The sequence below is a fragment of the Protopterus annectens genome, chromosome 9.part0 (assembly GCF_019279795.1).
Source record: "Protopterus annectens isolate FY-2018-M chromosome 9.part0, PAN1.0, whole genome shotgun sequence".
NCBI classification, from domain to species: domain Eukaryota; kingdom Metazoa; phylum Chordata; order Ceratodontiformes; family Protopteridae; genus Protopterus; species Protopterus annectens.
The window spans coordinates 1,548,647,725-1,548,670,269 of record NC_056743.1 but is presented as its reverse complement, the minus strand read 5'-3'; the positions used below and the strand labels follow the sequence as shown (position 1 = coordinate 1,548,670,269).

General features: G+C 37.7%; 1 protein-coding gene across 1 annotated transcript in view; it reads left to right on the top strand.

The window, feature by feature from the left end:
- Positions 1–22,545, top strand: part of LCP2 (lymphocyte cytosolic protein 2) — a 1,995,233-nt gene that overhangs the window by 1,868,222 nt on the left and 104,466 nt on the right. Inside the window, exon 19 of the mRNA XM_044084497.1 lies at positions 17,548–17,625. Within this exon, the coding sequence (XP_043940432.1) occupies positions 17,548–17,625 (78 nt within the window). The remainder of the gene's footprint in view (positions 1–17,547; positions 17,626–22,545) is intronic.

Sequence of the window (22,545 nt, the reverse complement as noted above, 5' to 3'; positions counted from 1 at the left end):
TACCCCTTAAAATAACCCTAGGGCATAAAAACTTGTCAGATACATTTGGGAAGCATGACTAGGCTTAAAATTGTCCCTTTGAGGCCATTAACCTAATAATTACCTATGAATTTATGAACCTATGAATCCATGGCTAGGTGTGGGTACTGCTTGGTTTCCCCACAGTTGCTGTGTTTTGGTGACTCAGCCTCGTAACATAAGTAAATTTAACATTACTTACACCTAACCATGGGTTAATGCTATTGTGCCAATTTTGTTAATAATGCATATTATTATGCATTTGTGTGCATGCTTACTTGCTGGTTCTGCTGCTTTACTGTACAAAACAGTTATCCCCACATTTACTTCATTTTAGTGTACATCTTTGCTTTTCTGTAGGTTAACTCATCTTGTCTAAATATAGATATAGCTATAGATATAGATATGGACAGTTGGGGCACAAAAAGGTTCCGATCATTTTTTGCGTAGGAGGGAGGCAAAAGCCTGGATAGAACAATGTTTGGAAACAAACCAATAATAAACTACATATTAAATGGTGAAGCATCCATACCTTGGCAAAAATAAATAAATAAATAAATAGAAAACGAGCAAAAAGGGGGTCTGGAGGAAGGGCAGGCCACTGCAACAGTGATGTGTTAAATTGTGCACTGTTATGATAAGTTAGTTTGCACAACTGTGTTATGTTCATTCATAGCCTAAACTAAATGTGAAGATTACTGTAGCTTAGTAAACTAATAAAGGGAGGAGGCCACTAAGCTAAAACTCCTTGAGACCCTTGAGAATGATCCTAGCAAAACCTTTTCTGGACCTGGAAAATAATCCAGTTTGTAGTGCTTTGTAAATGTGTACAAAGAGGACCAAGTTGCTGTTTCCAGAGTACTTCTATAGTTCACCCCTTTCCAGAAAGCCACAGAAGTATCCAAAGCCCTTGTAGAGTAGGCCTTAATGCTGCCTGGAAGTAGCTTATTATGGCAAGTGTAATAAACAGCAATAGTATGAGACAACTAACTGGAAAGGGTTAGCTTTGACACTGATTGTCCTTTCCTATTACATCTATCCCCTTACCCTCTTCAAAAGGAACCTTGACAATTGGATGGGAGAAAGGAAATTCACCCCGGAGATCACGTCAGTCGCCTTGCTAGACAGGGGTCCAGGGAAGTAAACAGTGTGGGAAGAAATAGCCAGGTAATTGTTATGGCTAGGCTTGTATAGGCCCTAGGGCCGATAGCCTAGTACCAACCTATGAACCTATAAGTGGTATCAAGTCCTTGTTTAATGGAAGGAGAAAGGAAATGTTTATGCCTGTAAAGAATACTAAGTTTTTGATGTGTTTTGTTGCTGTTATGTTGTATGTGTAGGTCATACTTTAGGCTTTCATCAGTTATTACTCCTAATAGTTTAGTGTGACTAAATACTTCAAGTTTTGTGTTTCTCTGGGATAGTATTGTGAACTGAAATTTGTTTATAGGTTTGGTTTTGTTGAGATTAAGAGACAAATAGTTATTGTATAACCATGAGTGTATGGCAGTAAATGCCGATTGAGTGATTATTTGTAAATCTGGTGTAGTGACTGCAGAACATATAATAGTAGTCATCTGCATATTGTATGAGTGACCCTTTACTGAAAGAAGAGTGGAGATGATTGATAAAGATACTGAACAGGAGCGGCCCAAATATAGAACCTTGGGGCACTCCAGAAGAGGTAAGAAGATACGGCGAGAGACAATTTTGCCATTTAACTGCCTGTCCATCCGATAAGTAGCTGGAAAACTAGCAAAGAGAGGGATCAGCTAGACCAATGTTTAAGAGCTGACTTAGAAGAACAGAATAAGATACTGTGCCAAAGGCTTTTGATAGGTCGAGAAATAAAGTGGATATATTTTTTTCCTGAGTACTGTGTCCATGAAGGATAATAAGGCAACTGTAGTGCTATAAACTTACTTCAAGATGGCCAATGATCGACAATACGAATTGCCCTTTGTGTTGTTGACCAGATGTACCTTTGACAAAATACATGGGGACCATATATATATATATATATATATATATATATATATATATATATATATATATATATATATATATATATATATATATTCATATCTATCTATTTATCAGAGAGAGAGAGAGATAGGTGGTTATTTGGTCAACAAAATGAATTGTAGTGACATCCGTGCAACTGGTAATTTGTGCAAACATCTGATTGAGCGACTGCCAGTTTGGTTGACAGGCTGAGAGCTTTTGTGTGAGTGTGTGTGCATGTGTGTGTTAGGGTTAGAGTGGGGGTCAGGTACAGGGATAGATTTAGTGTATGTGCAAGTGAGTCTGTGTGTGTGTGTGTGTGTGTGTGTGTGTGTGTGTATGTGTTAGGTTTAGCATTAGTGTTAGGCAAGGAATGCATTTTACTGTACCTGTGAGTGTTTGCAGGTAAGGGTTACATTAAGGGTCAAGTAAGTCTAAAATCTTGGATTTCAACTCTTTCAGCTACACTTGCTCTCTCCCTTCCTTGTCTGCATTAGAGTTCTAGATTTTTCTCTTTTTATTTTTTTCTGTTGCCTGACCAGTGCCTAGAAGAAAAAAATCATTAGTGTTTCTCTTATAGTTATAAAGAACAAATCATTTGTCGTTCTGTTTTGGTATCCTTAAATAATGAAACAAACAGCTTTTCAGGTATGACTGATGACCATACACACTGGGAAGCATTTTTATTTCTTTGTCTTTCTTTTAACTCTGCCCCAGTTACTATTAATATTTCCTTCTTTCATTCACAGTTCTTCTTCCTAAAAAGTCAAGCACTTCTGCATAGAAATTACAATTTCATGTTTCCACATAAAACATATAGCAACAGATAGTTGTACCTTAAAATGGCCATTTTTGAAAATGCAACTATGTAATTTCCAGTTTTAGTATGGTAAGTAGCAGGTCTGATTATTCCACAGCAGTTGTAAAGCTTGCCTTGATATCAGGCTTTTTGATTAGCTGACCGTTTTCCTCTGGTAAACAAGAATTATCACCTCACAAAGATATGTTTAGTCAGCAGAACAACTTTAATGACCTTCATATCATTACTTATCATGTAGCAAATAGAAAAAGTTAACAAAAAAGCAACAGTACCTTCACTGTGAGACTTCAAACTGACTCTTTATTTTTATCATATTTTGCACTTACTGGAAATGTCTCTTAAAAAATGATTAGATCAGTGCCATACCATCAGAAATGGAAAAGCAAGCATGCTCAATATTTATATTTTAAATGTTTTTGTACATGAATTCTTTCATTGTAACAAGATATCTGTATGAAAAGTGTGCTTATGTAATAGACTACTTTAGAAAAGGTAAGAAATATGTTTTGAATAATTCCAATATGTAATAGTGATAATTACCATGTGATTATCAGTGAGGCTGGCTTTACTTACTCCGAGTAAAAATAGCCTCTCACACTCTCAAGTTTGCCCTCATGGGTAATGCTCAAATGTTGTGGGTAAATCTCATTTTGGTGCAAGTCGGTGCAGTGGTTCACACAATGTTTTACTCTTTATAGAAACTATCTTTTATATATCTTTCTGCAAGTTGATTCTGCCTTTATTAGTAAATTTCACACAATTTTGTAATATCATACCTGTTTTTAAATAAGTTTCAATAATAATAAGATACAAAAGCCAGGAATCAGAAAAATTATCAACAGAGGTAAGCCATCTTTATGCTGGCAGTAGCCATTTCCATTTCTTAAACAGCCCTAGCAAGGTGCTTACCTCAAAGAGGTATAGGTGGGCTGTCTTTCTATATTGCATTGTTTAACTGTTCTGATGAAGTCAATCTAGTTGATGAAAGCGCTTAACATTTGTGGTTGTTATTTTCTTGTAATAAAGTTTGATAAAATTGTTTAAGGGACTAGTGCCATTGTTCTGGTGCTGTATTTTGGGTTATTAGCGTTAGTTTGCAGCACCTTCCACTTTTATTTTTTGTCTTTCTATCCTACTATAAATGTAATTGATGCATTTTAGGGGAGTGGTATATGATAATTAGCCATGTGCTCCCCCCAAAAAAATGCCTGCAGTAAGTCTTTACATAGCTAAATGATTCATACAACCACTTACCTATGTAAATCACTACCACCTGCCATGTTGGTTAACTCAACCAAAAGTCTGTGGTCACCCTTTACTCTCAATGGAAGAGGTTGCATTAGAGGTAAATGATGGAGGTTTAGTGGTTAGCTAGTATCAGGGAGTGTGTGTGTGTGTGTGTGTGTGTGTGTGTGTGTGTGTGTGTGTGTGTGTGTGTGTGTGTGTGTGTGTGTGTGTGTGTGTGTGTGTGTGTGTGTGTGTGTGTGTGCGTGTGTGTGTGTGTGTGTGTGTGCGTGTGCGTGTGCGTGTGCGTGTGTGTGTGTGTGTGTGCGATTTACAAGGGATTATTGAGAACTTGGAAACATTCTGTAAACTCAGGGACAGGTAACAGATTTGGTGGTGTGTGTGTGTGTGTGTGTGTGTGTGTGTGTGTGTGTGTGTGTGTGTGTGTGTGTGTGTGTGTGTGTGTGTGTGTGTGTGCGTGCGTATATGTGTTAGGTTTAGCGTTAGTGTTAGGCAAGGAATGCATTTTACTGTACCTGTGAGTGTTTGCTGGTAAGGGTTACATTAAGGGTCAAGTAAGTCTAAAATCTTGGATTTCAACTCTTTCAGCTACACTTGCTCTCTCCCTTCCTTGTCTGCATTAGAGTTCTAGATTTTTCTCTTTTTATTTTTATTTTTATTTTTTTCTGTTGCCTGACCAGTGCCTAGAAGAAAAAAATCATTAGTGTTTCTCTTATAGTATTAAAGAACAAATCATTTGTCGTTCTGTTTTGGTATCCTTAAATAATGAAACAAACAGCTTTTCAGGTATGACTGATGACCATACACACTGGGAAGCATTTTTATTTCGTCTTTCTTTTAACTCTGCCCCAGTTACTATTAATATTTCCTTCTTTCATTCACAGTTCTTCTTCCTAAAAAGTCAAGCACTTCTGCATAGAAATTACAATTTCATGTTTCCACATAAAACATATAGCAACAGATAGTTGTACCTTAAAATGGCCATTTTTGAAAATGCAACTATGTAATTTCCAGTTTTAGTATGGTAAGTAGCAGGTCTGATTATTCCACAGCAGTTGTAAAGCTTGCCTTGATATCAGGCTTTTTGATTAGCTGACCTTTTTCCTCTGGTAAACAAGAGTTATCACCTCACAAAGATATGTTTAGTCAGCAGAACAACTTTAATGACCTTCATATCATTACTTATCATGTAGCAAATAGAAAAAGTTAACAAAAAAGCAACAGTACCTTCACTGTGAGACGTCAAACTGACTCTTTATTTTTATCATATTTTGCACTTACTGGAAATGTCTCTTAAAAAATGATTAGATCAGTGCCACGCCATCAGAAATGGAAAAGCAAGCATGCTCAATATTTATATTTTAAATGTTTTTTGTACATGAATTCTTTCATTGTAACAAGATATCTGTATGAAAAGTGTGCTTATGCAATAGACTACTTTAGAAAAGGTAAGAAATATGTTTTGAATAATTCCAATATGTAATAGTGATAATTACCATGTGATTATCAGTGAGGCTGGCTTTACTTACTCCGAGTGAAAATAGCCTCTCACACTCTCAAGTTTGCCCTCATGGGTAATGCTCAAATGTTGTGGGTAAATCTCATTTTGGTGCAAGTCGATGCAGTGGTTCACACAATGTTTTACTCTTTATAGAAACTATCTTTTATATATCTTTCTGCAAGTTGATTCTGCCTTTATTAGTAAATTTCACACAATTTTGTAATATCATACCTGTTTTTAAATAAGTTTCAATAATAATAAGACACAAACCGAATCAGAAAAATTATCAACAGAGGTAAGCCATCTTTATGCTGGCAGTAGCCATTTCCATTTCTTAAACAGCCCTAGCAAGGTGCTTACCTCAAAGAGGTATAGGTGGGCTGTCTTTCTATATTGCATTGTTTAACTGTTCTGATGAAGTCAATCTAGTTGATGAAAGCGCTTAACATTTGTGGTTGTTATTTTCTTGTAATAAAGGTTGATAAAATTGTTTAAGGGACTAGTGTCATTGTTCTGGTGCTGTATTTTGGGTTATTAGTGTTAGTTTGCAGCACCTTCCACTTTTATTTTTTATCTTTCTATCCTACTATAAATGTAATTGATGCATTTTAGGGGAGTGGTATATGATAATTAGCCATGTGCTCCCCCCAAAAAAATGCCTGCAGTAAGTCTTTACATAGCTAAATGATTCATACAACCACTTACCTATGTAAATCACTACCACCTGCCATGTTGGTTAACTCAGCCAAAAGTCTGTGGTCACCCTTTACTCTCAATGGAAGAGGTTGCATTAGAGGTAAATGATGGAGGTTTAGTGGTTAGCTAGTATCAGGGAGTGTGTGTGTGTGTGTGTGTGTGTGTGTGTGTGTGTGTGTGTGTGTGTGTGTGTGTGTGTGTGTGTGTGTGTGTTTGTGCGTGTGTGTGCGTGTGTGTGTGCGTGTGTGCGTGTGTGCGTGTGTGCGTGTGTGTGTGTGTGTGTGTGTGTGTGTGTGTGTGTGTGTGTGTGTGTGTGTGTGTGTGGGCGATTTACAAGGGATTAATGAGAACTTGGAAACATTCTGTAAACTCAGGGACAGATAAGAGATTTGGTGGTGTGTATGTGTGTGTGTGTGTGTGTGTGTGTGTGTGTGTGTGTGTGTGTGTGTGTGTGTGTATGTATGGGGGGATATATAAGGGAGTCCCTGTGATGACACAATGTATCAGCCTTCAGTAGTGATTACTGCAACAACAGCAGAAAAGGGCCTGTTAACATTTGCGGTAATCACCAAGAATTCAAAATAATGCAAATTCGCTGATAATGAGGTCTGTCCTCATTACAGCTAATGTTTCTGAATCACTGATTTCCTCAATAAAGCTAACAGGTCCTTTTTGCTGTAGGGTTACTACTCACAATCTCAGCCAGTCTTTGAATTCTGGCCAAAGATTTTTTTACTTCAAGCCAAATCTGAAACCAGAAGGTGAGCCTGCTGTTTAAAAACCTGTAAACAAATTAGGAAACAGAAATAAGGTAAATAAGAACACTTCAGAATGTTTCCTAAACTTTGGTGTGTATAAGTACAGCTCTCTTCAGCAACATAGATGGATTTTCTTACTGCCTTAGACAAATGTTGGTCAAAGTCTAGGTTACTGTCTACATGTTTTCGTAGTTTCCTGACTAGTGGCGTAGTACCCCCAGGGTGGCTGACTTCCCAAAATGTACTACAATGCATTTTTTGGCATTGAGTTTTAAGCTGTCGCTTTGGTACCAGTCATTTGTCTGTGTTAGACCTTCCTGTAGGGTATTTACATTTTTGGGGGATTCTACAACTGCTTTGCAATCATCTGTGAATGTGGTCAGCCAGTGGCCTTTGACACTGGTTTTGATATCCGAGAAGTAGATGCCAAAGGAGAGTGAATCCAGCACGGAGTCCTGAAGGACTCCACTGATGACCAGCCTCTTTCTGGAGAGGGTCTCACTGATCCTAACCTCCTGGCTCCTATCCATGAGCCAGCAGGCTATCCAGCACATTACACAGGGCGTTTATGTCTGATTCTGTAAGTTTGTTAATAATCCCCAAGTGGGGTATTGTATAAAATACCTTAGCCATATCAGTTACTCCATATACAAAAGCTATTTCCCAATTTGGTAACACTGAATTATTTCTAGCTCTACTACAAATAAACACAATAGCATATGTATAGCCTCCCTCTACATTCCTCCTGGAGACAATATCCCAGTTCTTGAAGATATTCTTTCCTGGTTCTCCACAAACATCAACAATAAGACCATAATTATATGCAGCATGAACATAAACTGGACACCCATTCAAGCCCCAACAAACTCCATAAATATAAATCTCTATAATTTCACTCAGCTAATCAAATCTACAACTAGACCCTCCAGAGACTACTCTTCTGGTAGCACCCTAAATTGGATCTTAGTTTCTCACCCTCATTATATCTCTGATAGCAGTACTCTTCCCAATCCACTTAGTGATCACCTCCCCACTTTTGCCCAGTGCCTTTCCTCCCCCATACAACTATCACATAACTATATAACCATACATTCCCTGAAAACTTTCAATCCCAATACCTTCTCAAATTCACTAAAAGCCACAAACTGGAGCCCTCTAAAAATTCTCCCATCTCTTACTTCAACACAATATTTACAAACCTCGTAGATACCTTTGCCTCTTTGCAAACAAAGAGAATCAAAAGTAAAACTGCCCCTTGGTTAACTAAGAATATACTAGCCTCCATGCACCTCTGAGACAAAGCTTGGAAAAGCTACCATAAAAAATAAAACTCCTACCACCCTCAATGAATACAAAACACTTTGGAACAAAATAAAACAGCTGATTATAGCAGACCACAAAGCATACTTCTCCATACTCCAATCTAGCTACAAAACAAATCCTAAAAAATTCTGGAATGGTATCTCCTCCCTCCTCAATCCCAGCAAAAAAGAAACCCCCTGCCCCAATCCAAATGCCTCTAACATAGATTTAGCCACCCAATTTAACTATTTCTTTATCGAATCCATAACCAAATTAACATCATCCTTCACTAATAAACCTAAATCCTCTCCTCCACCATCCTCTACCCATTCTTCCTCAAGAACCCTCACTCCTGACTCCCCTCCTTTCTTTATAAAACCCATCCCCTTTTAATTACTATAAAAATCTCCTGCGCAACCTGAAACCGTGTTCCAACTCTCCTGACAACATTCCCTCCTACTTTCTACAGATTGCTGCAGACATCATCGCCTTCCCCATCTGCAGTCTAATAAATAGATCAATTTAAGAAGGCCACATACCCGAACTTTGGAAAAAGGCCTTTATTATTCCCCTTCACAAAGGTGGTAACAATAACAGTATTCCAAATTTTCGACCTATCGCCATCCTATTCCCCATCTCAAACTTCTCGAAAAAATGTATTCATCTACAACTTCTACCCTAGCTCATTGACAATCACCCACTAACCCCCACACAACATGGATTTACACCTGGTCACAGCACCACCACTGCTCTCCTCTCCTTTCTCGAAACTATTAATAAAGCCCGTGGCTATGGCTGTATCATTTCTACTCTACTCCTAGATCTCTCAAAGGCCTTCGACACTATCTCTCACAACCTTCTACTACCTAAGCTCTGTAATCTAAACCTATCCCTCTCCTCTCTTACCTGGTTTACTAGTTACCTTTCCCATAGGCAGCAAGCACTAACATGGAAAAAAGCCACCTCCCCATTCCTCAATACCCAAACTGGTGTACCACAGGGCTCCATACTAGGTCCCCTTTTTTTCAATGTTTTCATAAATGACTTTCACCATTCATTCCCTAATGCAAAACTCATCCAATACGCAGATGATTCAACTATCATCTGTTCTGCCATTTCCATCCCCATCCTTATAAAACTGACCCAAGATGCCTTCAACACCACAGAACAATGGATGTTAGACAACCACCTAGCACTCAGTACATCCAAAACAAAACTTATATTCACCCCATCTAAATTAACAACCATAGACAAAAACTCCTTCTCCATCACCAGCTGGTGCATTACATCTCTCAAATTAGTTTCTGAAGCTAAACTTCTAGGTGTCTTGACTTATGACCAACTTAAGTTCGACTCACACCTATATATAAATATTAAAAAACCTATCAGAAATTTGGCATGCTCTACCGCCATAATCCCTATCTCACTCCCTCTACCAAATTCATTCTCTCTAACACATACCTCATCCCTTCTCTATTATATGGTGCCCCACGTAACCCACAATCCACTCTTAAGACAAAACTCTCATGCTTTTACAATAAAATTGCCAAATTCACCTCAGGATACAAATCTTCAACTCATCACTGCATTGCCCTCCATAAACTACATTGGTTAGAGTTGCCCAACTATCTCACCTACATTCAACTTATCCAAGCTCATAAATTTATCTTCACTCCCTCTCTCTGCCCCCTCCATTTCCTCTACCTTTAAAATGCACCTTCCAGAAAGACTCTTAAGATCCAACAACCAGAACCTGATTGAAGTGCATAACCCAGCCCGCCCTCCAGGCAAAAACCTTTTGTCCTTTGTCCTAGCGTGCTTTTGGAACTCCCTACCACCAGACATCCATACCACCACAAGTCACTCAACCATCAAAACCATACTCCACTCACATCTAAAATCTAGCTGGGAATGCTCCTGCTCCCATCCCACTTAACAGCCTTACTTCTTACCTTCCTCACCCCTCCCCTTTTTCTCCCTTCTCTTTTCTCTCAATCAATTTCTCCCCATATCACGTCCCCACTAACACCAGAGGTACCCCTAGTTCTCATTGCCCAGCTGTCTTTATAGCAGGAACAGATGTATTTGCAAATGTTTGTACATACTTACTTATATTTTATACTTACTTTGTTGATTTTTATACTTAGTTGTGGATTTTCATTATCTGTATCTCTAAATGCCATACTTTTATATGTACTACTGTTCTACTATGTAACTTACAATCTTGTTCATGAATGTTGTCTGTATGGAGCTTTTCTCCCCTGGACTCCATTGACAACAGGTTCAAGACAAACTGGCGTGGATCCAGTGTTTGGAAGATCTCCAATATTTTTTGTCGATCATTTCCATGATAATTCTTTTCATGGCTTTGCAGATAAGAGTAGTTAGACTAATGGGTTTATAGTTTCCATGATCTGCTGATGGTTCACCCTTATTAAGGGAGGTGTCATATGAAAAACCGTGAAAGAGATTCCTTAGCATTGAATATGGATTTGTTCTGTTAAGGACCACTCACCCCCTTCCTCAAGTTATTTTTACCTCCTGTAATATCACTTAGATATTATTTAGTATCAGATTCTTAGTTTCCATGTTCCCCCTGCCACAGATCATGCCAAAGATCATGAAGGCATTGACATTTTTCCTATCACATTGTTTCAGGAAATAGTTTTTCTTAGCTTGTATGATTTAATTTTAAAATACTATTCTCTGTAGCACTTATTAGTTACCTTACACAGATTTAAATTATTAAGGCAGCCATCAGGGATTGTTCAGGTTTTCCTTATGGAAATTCTACCTCATGTAATCACCCAGCAAACTGTTGAGTGGGTCATGCAGTGTGCACCACCCTGCACCTCTCGCAGGGGCTCAATCCATCCCTGACTGGAAGCACTGAGTGTTGGTTTGTCTCGCCTCTATCAGAGATGGTTGATCACACATATCTGTGCCCATGGGCATTCACACCCCTTTCTCCCTTGGATGGGCATGTCCATCCTCCCCTGCTTATACCATCAAACACCCAAACTACTAATCAAACTCAGGTCATGTGGACCATTGTCAGGGCTGTATTGCTCTATGCCACCAGCAAAGGCTTCTATTCCTTTACTTACTGAGACTTTGCTAATGTTAACATTTAAAGTGAAACCCTTTTTCAGAAAATTAGATTTGGATAAATCCTTATGTGAAGAACATGCAAAGAGTCAGCTATACTGCAACACTACACAAACAAACTGGCAAGTACTTTCAATTTTGACAGGAATATCTTGCTTTTATCTATAGTTACCAATTAAAGATAACTTCAGGGAAGTCTGCAAATAAAATAAGTATGCAGACTTTACTACCCCTTTGAAATGATAGCTGTCAGCCACAAATGAATGAACAGAGCTATTAGACTGCATTGACCAGTTTAATGCCTCAAGAAGTGTACAGGGAAAGTATAACAACTATTTAAGGATGACCGAGTACTTGCAGAAATCTGTTGTACAGCAAGTTTGTTTTGAAGAAGATTTAAATGTAGCATGAAAAAAGTTTGTTGCAAATTTCAATTAGCAGTAAATAGGGTCAAATAGTGAAAAAAATAACCATATTTTTCAGACATTGAGAAACCACTGGCACACATCACTGTCACATTTCCTAAATGAAGGGGAAAAACTCCTTTATTACATCTAAGATGAGTCATATAATGGGTTCATAAATTGCATTGTGGGAAGAAAACAAAAAAATAAAACTGAGAAAAAAAAAATCACATCAGTACAGCAAGCCCCATGATATGGTCACTTTTTTGTATAAGAAATTAAATTTAATATAAAGTACTTAACAGTGATTCTGCTACATTAATACTGAAAACGCTTCTTTTGCAAGGGGGAAGCCCTGTGCATTATCCACACCTCCTTACTTAAATATCATAACTTGATTATGGCGCAACCAAAAAAGTAAAAAAAAATACCACACACAAACATAAACTTCTAGAGTTATGCAGATACAATATTAGAGTCACCACTCTCAATGCACAAATAGACTCACTTTCCTAATAACTCCAATGATGTGAAAAAATACCAGCAGTTACTATCTATGGACTTCGATTGTTATCTATGAATTGTGATACAGCAAAATGTGTTTTCAGTGAAATGTGTTTCTAATGACCCTTTTTCAGCAACTTTTGCTTCAGTCAAATTAACATTCAATGAATTGCATTGCTTCCAAAGTGAATACTTGTACATTGGGTGGTCACTTAACCATCTCATACTCCCATAAGACTAAAGCTAAAATCTTCACATTTATATTCGTCCACTTTTTCCCTTCTCATCCTTTGTAAATGAAATTAAATTTCAGGTCTAGTATATCCTACTTAACATTTATTTTAGGAATAAAGCTAAATGTCACTGTTTGGATAGTCCCCTTCAAGAACCATTTGACTCGTATGTTCCTCTCATAGAGATACAGTTCATTAAGCTATTTCCTATTAAACGTGTGACATCACAGGCAGTTTTAAATAAGATGGGCAGACATGGAGTGAAGGCTTCTCAAATAGGGAAATAAGTGGGCAAAGTCCCCCCAAAAACTTATGTTTCATTTATTTGCAGGTAGCACCAAAATAAGATAAGCTAGTAATGATTAAAACTTAATAAGGAATCGTCCTGATGTCTTGCATTTGTAAGTAAATAACCACATTCTGTAGGTCCCCTTCTAATTATTTAAACAAATAGTATCTTTATGTCTAGGGAGGACCAACTTCACAACCTCCCAGCCCATATTTAAACACTAGCCATACTCATAGCTATCATAATCTTCTTCTTTGGCCTCAGTTGGAACATTAAATTTAAGTAAAATCTTTGCATCTAGGATAGTAGTGGTCCCACATTTTGGTCCTGAAATTAGATGTAATGAAGCTTTAAAGTTGAGAGTACTATTCCGACCTCTTATTTCTTGGTCCAAACATTATGTTTAAGTAAAGTCATCATGTGTATGATTGCCACTTTAGTATCCACCACATTACATATAAGTAAAGTTCTCATATTTAAGATGGTTACAATATGTAAGAGTGAGATGTGATCACCAGAGAATCACTCCAGCAATCACAGCTAATGAAAACTGGAAAAAATATGATGCAAAGGGACAGATCAACACAAGTGATTTTCTCCCAAGGGGTTCATCCATACCATCAAACCCCATAAAAATAAAGAAGTATTTTTGCAGGACAAGCTTTCCTGTACTCTCCATGCCCTAGAAAGTATATGTACCAACTGCATAGTCACACAACACTGGGGAAGGGAAACTTCTCAAAAGAAAGCACAGCTGTCATGAGCCATCACGTATTTCAGTCCAGCAGAATCCAACAAGTGAATTCCAATTGACCAATCATTAAGGAACCAGAGGACAATCATTCAAGGTGGCCTTCTTCCATTGTCCCTCTCGCTATCTGTGTTCTATTTAATGCACGTGTCTAAAGTGTTCTTTCACCCAGATCCTACTCCCATTGTTATGTTAAATAAAATGTTTGCTTCTACAATAGTCCCACATATCCCAGTCCTGAGATATAACCAAGTTGCAGTGTGCATTTTTGTAGTAATTAACCCCCTTGCCCCTGTCCCCATCTACTTTATTTGGAAAACTAATTTCTAGGAGAAAATGCCCCTGTGCTATGTCATACCTTAAAACAATGTAATTAAGCATTCATCAATGAACTCAGTGTAGCTCACTTATATACCATTTCCTTTCTATGTGGATGGCATGGAGTATATATAGTCTAAGCATGACATATGCATGGGTAGACACTGCAGAGGCATGATATTCAGGTAGTGATGCACAGCACACTGAGGTAGACAGCAATAACTAATAGATTGCACCAAGTCTCTCTTCCCACTTACGCATATTTAAAGAGCAGGGAAGCATAACATGCCCTATGTAAAAAAGAGCTGCACAGCACAGTGGTTTTTACTGCCACTACAACAGCAGTTTGTTCTACCTGCAGTACATTGTAGAAAGACGCTGTCTCTAGCACCTCAGACTCGCTTTGTCTACGGATACTGAATGGAGCACATTAAAGCATAATGCAATATTTGGTAATATACTGCTGGGCTGCATTGTTTAATGTATTAAGAAATATGCTTATGCCTTTTTATACTATGAAATACTCAGCAGAATGGGGCTTTAAGAATCAGACCCTGCTATCCTGTTAGTTATTGCAAAGCCCTGTAAGAAATAATGGACTTAATACCTTGTTATGCTAAACAATTTTATTTAATAAATTCCAGCAATGATAGGTATTGCCTAAAAGAAATTAATGTAATGTTTGGTAGTACCTGCCTGCTTTTTTTGTTGTTGTTATGTTTACCACAAGGACTGTAAAATTCTCTTGGTTTAAGTTTTGAGAAGTAATTCCTTCCAGATCTGATTCCTCATCATCATGAACCACCATTTTCCCATTTTTATCTACAAGGAGTCAGAGTATTATGTCACTTGTCCCAAACTCTCTTCAATCACTGCTACTCTTCTTGCTTCTGTAGACGTCATTCCTGACTGTTGTAGGCTTGCTGTCACATAGTCCATCCATCTCTTTGTCAGATATACTGGTTTCACCAAACTGTCTTCTGCTTTCATGCACAGTCTTCTTCCTGCCTCTCTCAAATCTTCTTCACCAAATTGTCTTCTGCTTTCCTGCGCACATTTCCAAACCACAGTAATCTGCTCTCTTTACCCTTCCCTCCAATTGGAGCCACTTTGGTTTCAGCTCTGATGTTGTCATTTCTTCATCTGCCCCACAGTGTGCATCCTACCCCCTGTCTCAGGCAATTCATTTCCATAACCTCTAGCTTTCTTAGCTGCTCTGCCTTCAGTACCCAGGCATCTGTAGCACACAGAAACACTGGTCACACCACTGTTTTGTACACGTTACTTTTCAGCTTCTTTGTCATTCTTTTCTCACATGCTAATCATGACACTCTGTGCCTTTTGACTACAACATCTCTGATTCTGGCTGAGACCTTCTCATCCAGACTTTTCTTACCCTCAGCCACCCCTCCCAGATGCTAGAGCATCCTGTGTTTATGAAGTATTGGGTGAGCAACAAGACCAATGCATAATTCATTAAAATGACAAACAATAAGTTACTGCAAAGTGGAGAAACATTCATGCAAACTATTTTGCATAACTTCCACTTCCTTTACAATACAGAAATAAGGATCATGAGTTTTCAGTTTCAAAGGCTAGGCCGTGAGAAAAGGAAGGTATTTAAACAGATACTGTTCTTTGTTCTGCAATTACTTCATTGTAATACATATTAGTATAGCTTTTAAATGCCAACCAAAGTTAAGCCCATAAACATAGTTGACAGTAAGGATTCCACACTGTGTTGTAGGCTAGTCAATGATAATACATACTGCCTGCAACCCACTATGTTAGGTTTTGAAACAAAGTACAAAGGCTTAATCCAGACAAAATCAACTTTAGCTAGCAGATTTAGAGACTGTCTGTCTGTCTGATGTCTATACTGTAGGAAGAATACAGACACCTTGTTGAAGTTTCAAGTAGTTTATTCAGTTAAGTAAGTAGAGGGGCAAGTGTTCTACATACTTAAGTGAGTAAACTACCTGAAACTTCAACAAGGTGTTTTTATTCCTTACCCAGGAAGGACATCAGAGAGAGAGAGACAGAGAGAGAGAGAGAAAGAGTCTCTTAGATGTGCAAGCTAAAGTGATTTTATTGGGAGTAATCGTTTGTACTTCATTTCTCATTAGTCCTGTCACCCACTGGGTCACAGGTGAGATGCCAGACCTGACTTGAGCTTTCTGGATTACCTTTGTACTACATATGTTTTTGGTGATACTACACACCAACACTTGTGAAGATGCATCAAAACTTTAAAAACAAAATACTCATTATTACAGTGCATTGCTATTCCATGGTAAGTTCTATGATCTTCACTTTTTGTGCATTAATCAGCTCATTAGCAAAACAAGTTTTCATTCTAAATCTGTACCCGAATAAATTGCTTTCCCATATCTTAATCCAAGCCTGTCTGAGGAAAATTATGTTTTCTCCAAGATACTTAAATCATGCTAATAATATCAAGACCTTTGTAGCAGTCTGCTAGAAAGCAAGTGATCCCTAGTGTGTGTGCGTGTGCGTGTGCACGTGCGTGTGCGTGCGTGCATGTGTGTGTGCGTGCGTGCGCGTGTGTGTGCGTGTGCACGCGTGTGTGTGCGCGTGTGTGTGTGTGTGTGTGTGTGTGTGTGTACCTGGGTGGCCACAGTAGGGGGGTTATGTATATGGTGTGTGTAAATGGGTGAATGGGAGACAAGAGCTCTCAACTTCTTAGCACAAAAAATCTGGACAGAGGCAAAAATAATGAAGAGACAAAGCCTCAAAAATATGGACAAATTTTACAAATTGCTCTTATAAACTTTGAATGTTGCTAGAATAAAAGATCTTGTGTTACCATATATTTTCTGAAAGATATGAAGTCTAAAACTCAGATACCTGTTATTATTTAGGGAATTCAGTCCTCACTGATTTGCCACAAAAATCCAGAAAACCACAAATTTTATAAGAACACAATAAAAATATGAGGCAAAAATATGGACATTCAGCAAAAATCTCGACAGTTGAGAAGTATGAGAGGTGTGTGTGTGTGTGTGTGTGTGTGTGTGTGTGTGTGTGTGTGTGTGTGTGTGTGTGTGTGTGTGTGTGTGTGGTTGTGTGTAAGAGCAAGCATGTATGACAAAGAATGTGTAAGTACCTGTGTGTTAGGGAATGTTATGGAAGACAGAGGTTGAAAAGCATGCTATGACAAAGGTAACAGAGTTATCACATGTGCTGTAGTATCCCAGTCTCAGTCTTTCATTTCCTTCAACATTTCATTTCCTCCATAAACCAGGCATCTCCATTGCCCTTCTTTGCAGACATAAGTTGCTAGTGTCTCCTCAGTAGGAGATTGTTAGACTCTTAAGTGGTTGCCTAGGAGAAGAAGCATTATGAATAAAATTTGAGCATGTGCTGCTATACAGGGGAAAGGGTGCTAACCAAAGATTTAACTAAATTGTACCATAGTTTCTAAAGTTAAATGAAAAAAATGCACTGCTGCAGTGAATGTTATTCTTAATACTTTTAGAATGTTTTGTGCAGTGGTAATGTTTTGTCAAGTCTCTATCAGTGATAATGAATTCAGCATAATTCTTTTCATAAATAATATCTCTTTAATCTTTCAGGAGGTTTTGGACCATGAATGGTATGTAGGACAAATTAACCGAGGAGAAGCAGAATCAGCTCTTAGAAGGATAAACCAGGTACTTTATACTGAATTTTAAAATAGCCCTTAATAACTTTATGCACAGAATTATCGGATTTACTGTTCTGAACAGTCTGCAATGCTTTGTCTTGAGTTCTGAGCTAGGAACATGCTATAAATTAAGGTGTAGTTTACTATTAATGATGGAGTCACATGAAAAGGAAACAGCAGTACAATCTATGAAGAGAAACATACTGAGATGTGTAAGTTACACCACTAGGCAGAAAAACAGTGGATCATATCAGCTAATCTGTTGCAGTGATGAACTTCATGGTATTGGACTTGTCTTTGAAAATGGTTGCATTTAACTCTTATTCTCATATCCTGCTCAGCCCCAGGATAAACTGTATCCCTAAATATGAACACATATCTCCTCATAAAGTGTGTGACAATTTGAGGTATTGCCATCTGTGCCAGAGAGAGTAGGGCAGTGCATGTGTAACATATGCCAGCCTACCTAGCTGGAGTTTTGTAAATAATTTTGTGTCATTTGACTATCACTAGACTGGTGGCAGCGAGTTTACCTTATAGTCTGGGCAGAAGGGGCACAGCTAGTAAATCTGTGCCAGCCTTTCCCAGGAGTGTGTGTGTGTGTGTGTGTGTGTGTGTGTGTGTGTGTGTGTGTGTGTGTGTGTGTGTGTGTGTGTGTGTAAATCAGATACCCAGGTGTCGGTGTGTAAATCAGATACCCAGGTGTGGGTGTGTTAGCTACCTGGAACTGGGACACGGTGCACCAAAGTGAGTCTTGTTTGGGATTTGGAGAAACAGAGAGTCCAGTCCCAGGGCTGGAACGGGTTCCCTCTGTGCACCTTGGAGAAATTGTGCTTGATGCACAATGCTGCATTTGAAATACTGTGCAAATCCATTCCTGGTTTTAGTGACCATCTCTCACTGGTGTCAGTGGTGAGGACTGAGGCTCCTTGTTTACTAGCTTGGGATAAAGAGAGGCTGTCACACCTTAACACCTCCTTATTCTCCCTTCTTTACTCACTTCCTTACTTCAATTTCTCTCCCATGACTCTCTTTCTAAATATGCTGTAACCCTGTTTTTCTCTCACTTTATATTGCAATTCCTGTTTGTACTATACTAACTTCCCTTTAATTTCTCTATAAACTGGCTAACATTTCTCTAAATATTAAATCATTGTCATATAAGTTGTATCTCTTCTTAACCAATGTTTTCATATTGTATCTAATTTGGTATATTATTTAAAGTGTAGAGTTTTTGTATTACTTTCAAAGAATGTAAAATTATTGTTCTTAAAATGTTTTTGTAATATTCTGGAGCTTTTCTCCCCAGACCACTGCTGGAAATGGGCACCTACCCAGCTGCACTTTCCCAGTAATCAAATGTCAATAAATAAATAAAATAATTCTTGTTGTGAAAAACACATGGATTGTGATAGACTAGTTCAAACAAAACCATACAATATTTTTTCAAGAATGTCCTGATGATTAATGTTAGATATGCAATAGTGGCTTGTGAATTCAAAGCAAGGAAGGCTGCAGGAAGCAGCTGAATGGATGGAGCCAAATACAGTGGGGTGGGGCTGTATTAAGCAGGTCAGTAACCATTACCTGTGATCAAACTTGTAGATCAATGTGCAGCTATTCAAGGGCTTGCACAACTGTATAAACACTGAGCACATGCAAGTCTGACTGCTATTTTATAGTACACTGTAAGATGTAAGCATGTATGTATGTAAGGTCTGTCTGTAAATCAGTTTGTTTGTATTTTATGATGCTGCTATTCATCCTGATGTGTTTCTATGTATTAAAGCATCTAAATGAAATACCCCACCTGCTTGTCATCTATATTAGAGAGGGACTAGCAACATGGTGTCAGAAGCGGCATGTCTAAAGGACTTGAAGCCAGGATGTAATCCAAATTCTTCAATTCGAGATCAAGAGGCAGTCAGTTGAAACTGGAGGAATATACAGGAGTGAATCATCCCTACAATATGCATACTTCGCAAAACAGGTCAGAAACGAATTTCAAATGTTAAAACTTGCTCAGCACTATTTTTTATTTGCGAAATATGAAATAAGGCGTACAGAACATTCTAAATAATATTCACATAAACTGATATGTCCAATCCATATCTATTTCTCTATCATCGTCCTTAACTAAGAAGGTGAATATTAATGCCCCTTTAGGAGAACTAGAAGGGGTGGACGTAAACATAAAAACAGGGTAACAAGTCTAGATTTGATATTACAAATGATGATACAGAAACAGATGTTGATCAGAATGTACGCAATATTTCATCGTTACACTTATCACAAGCTGAAAATGAATTGTTAAATAAAGGATTAGGTTTTATTCCTAATTATTTTGTGTCTGAATATACTTTTGCTCAAGATGCTTTGTCTTTCTGTAGAATTTTAAATTTAAAAGTATTCTTTGCTCAACAAACATCGGTGGACTTGACTTCATATGGCTTTAAATGTAGATTATCCTCCTTTATGCCACCTATGAATAAAAATGTAGCAATTTTCCGGAGCTTAGTTTTGAAGGATCTACATTTTTTGTATAATTCAGGTAGGAATACATGTAAGGAAAAATGTATCTGGATTACAGTGACAGGCTTTGTACAAATTAAGTCAGAATAAAGATGTAGTTATCAATAAGGTGGATAAAGTGGGTGCTGTGATGGTCAGTAATTGGGATATGTATTATAATGAAGCCATCAATCAACTATCAGACCACAGATTTTACCAACAGATGCATTTGGATCCTACACCTATTTTTAAGAAAGATATAGATAAGTTTTTACAGACAGCATTAGCTGAAGGTATTATATCTAAAGAAATAGTTTACCATCTCATGGTACTGGATCCATGTAAACAAATATTCTATTGTTGTGTCTTTCGGCTTTTCCCAGTTAGGGGTCGCCACAGCGGAACTCAGGTCCGCTAATGACTGGCAGTAGATTTTTACGTGCCAAGTTGCCAGTCCTGACGCACAACCTTCAATGAAGGTACGCCCATTCATGCATGTCTCCACAGAGAATACTCTTTAGCTGAGAATCGAACAGGACAATGTCTTACTGTAAGGCGACAACGCTACCGCAGCACCACCACCGCAGTTTTTGTAAACAAATATTCTATATGTTACCCAAAATATGTTACCCAAAATTCATAAAAACTTGGAAAAGCCCCATGGCAGATCCACTGTATCAGGTAAGTGTTCATTGACCGAGCCTCTTTCTGCTTTTTTTGACAAAATATCTTAAACCATTATTGAAATATGTGCGTTCTCGTATCCAAGATACAACTGAATTTGTGAATATAGTGGATGATATGCTAATTGAACAGGGATGGTTATTATGTACCCTTGATGTTTTGGCCCTTTATACAAACATCCATCATTGGGCTGGTCTTATGGCATTGGAGTTTTGATTAAAAAGGGCAGGTTTGTATTCTCCAGGTTTCATCATATTTTTATTGTGTTTAACTGAGCATGTCCTTACCAAAAATGAGTTTTATTTTGGAAACCAATGTTATTTACAACTTAAGGGAACTGCCATGGAGGCTTCACTTGCTCCAATATATGGTGATCTGTTCATGGGGTACATGGAAGAACAACTTATTTATGCTGAATTTCATAATCTATTTTTGGGTGCTATGGATATCTGACATAGATATTTAGAGAAGTGCTGGTTAGTGTGGAGGTCGGACGCCATTTATTTTCAGGAGTTTATGGATTACTTAAATGAGAATAAATGGGGGATTCAATTCACCATAAATTATCACTCTAAAACTATTACTTTTTTGGATGTATTAGTTACGGTCATGCATGATGGTACCTTGCACAATTCCATATTTAGAAAGTGTCCGAAATTCAATACTTTATTACATACTACTAGTTATCGCCCTCAACATATAATTAATAATATTTCCAAATCTCAATTTTTGAGGCTTAGGAGAATATGTTCATCTTCTTCAGACCTTATAAATCATGAACAAGATCTGGTTCAGAGAGTTTGTGTTGAGGATATTCTTTAAATGTTGTCAATCTAGTGCTTACATCAGCATATCTAGTGTCTAGATCGTCTTTGTTAAAATATCAAGTTAGAAAAAAAAAAGGTAAACGGTAAATTAGGTTTATTACTAATTTTGGTGATAATACAACATTTATTAAGAATTTAATATATAAACATTGGGATATTTTTTTGATGGATGACAGACTTCGGAAAATTATACCTTCCAAATGCCTCTTTTCTTACAGGAAAGGGAAAACGATGGCGGGTTGGTTTAACCACTATAAAAAGACTCATAATATGGGCAAGGAGAGACATCAGTTTAGGTTGGATGAACAAAGATTAGTGGGTTGTTATCCTTGTGCACACTGTAATTTTTGTAGATTTGTCAACAAAGATAAATATTTTTCTTCGAAAAATAGTTCTACAGTATTTGGCATTTCAGTATATGGCAACTGTAACACGGACTGGGTAGTATATTTGGCTACCTGTTCTTGCTCAGCATTTTATGTTGGGCAAACTTTGCATCCCCTTAAATTAAGAATGTCTAAACATTGGAGTGATATTCAGTATGTAAAATCCACAAATGCTTTGTATAAGCATACTTTGAAACATGCTTCAGCAAGATTTATGATCACTATTATTGACAAGAGTTTATTCTAGAACAAATAAGAAGTGGGATGACATTCATTGTTAAATCGTAAGGAACAGATGTGGATTATAAAATTAAGTGCCCTATTTGCATCGGGACTAAATGAGCAGTTTTGATAACCAATGATGATTTAGGGAATGGAATTTAAATTGAGTGTTTGAGTTATTATGCAATGATGAAGACTTACAGCCAAAACCGGTATGCAGGATATGTTTATCCTTATATCATATTTATGTGATAATAAAGTTTTACAATTGGAAGCTGACTGAGGGTGTTGACTGGT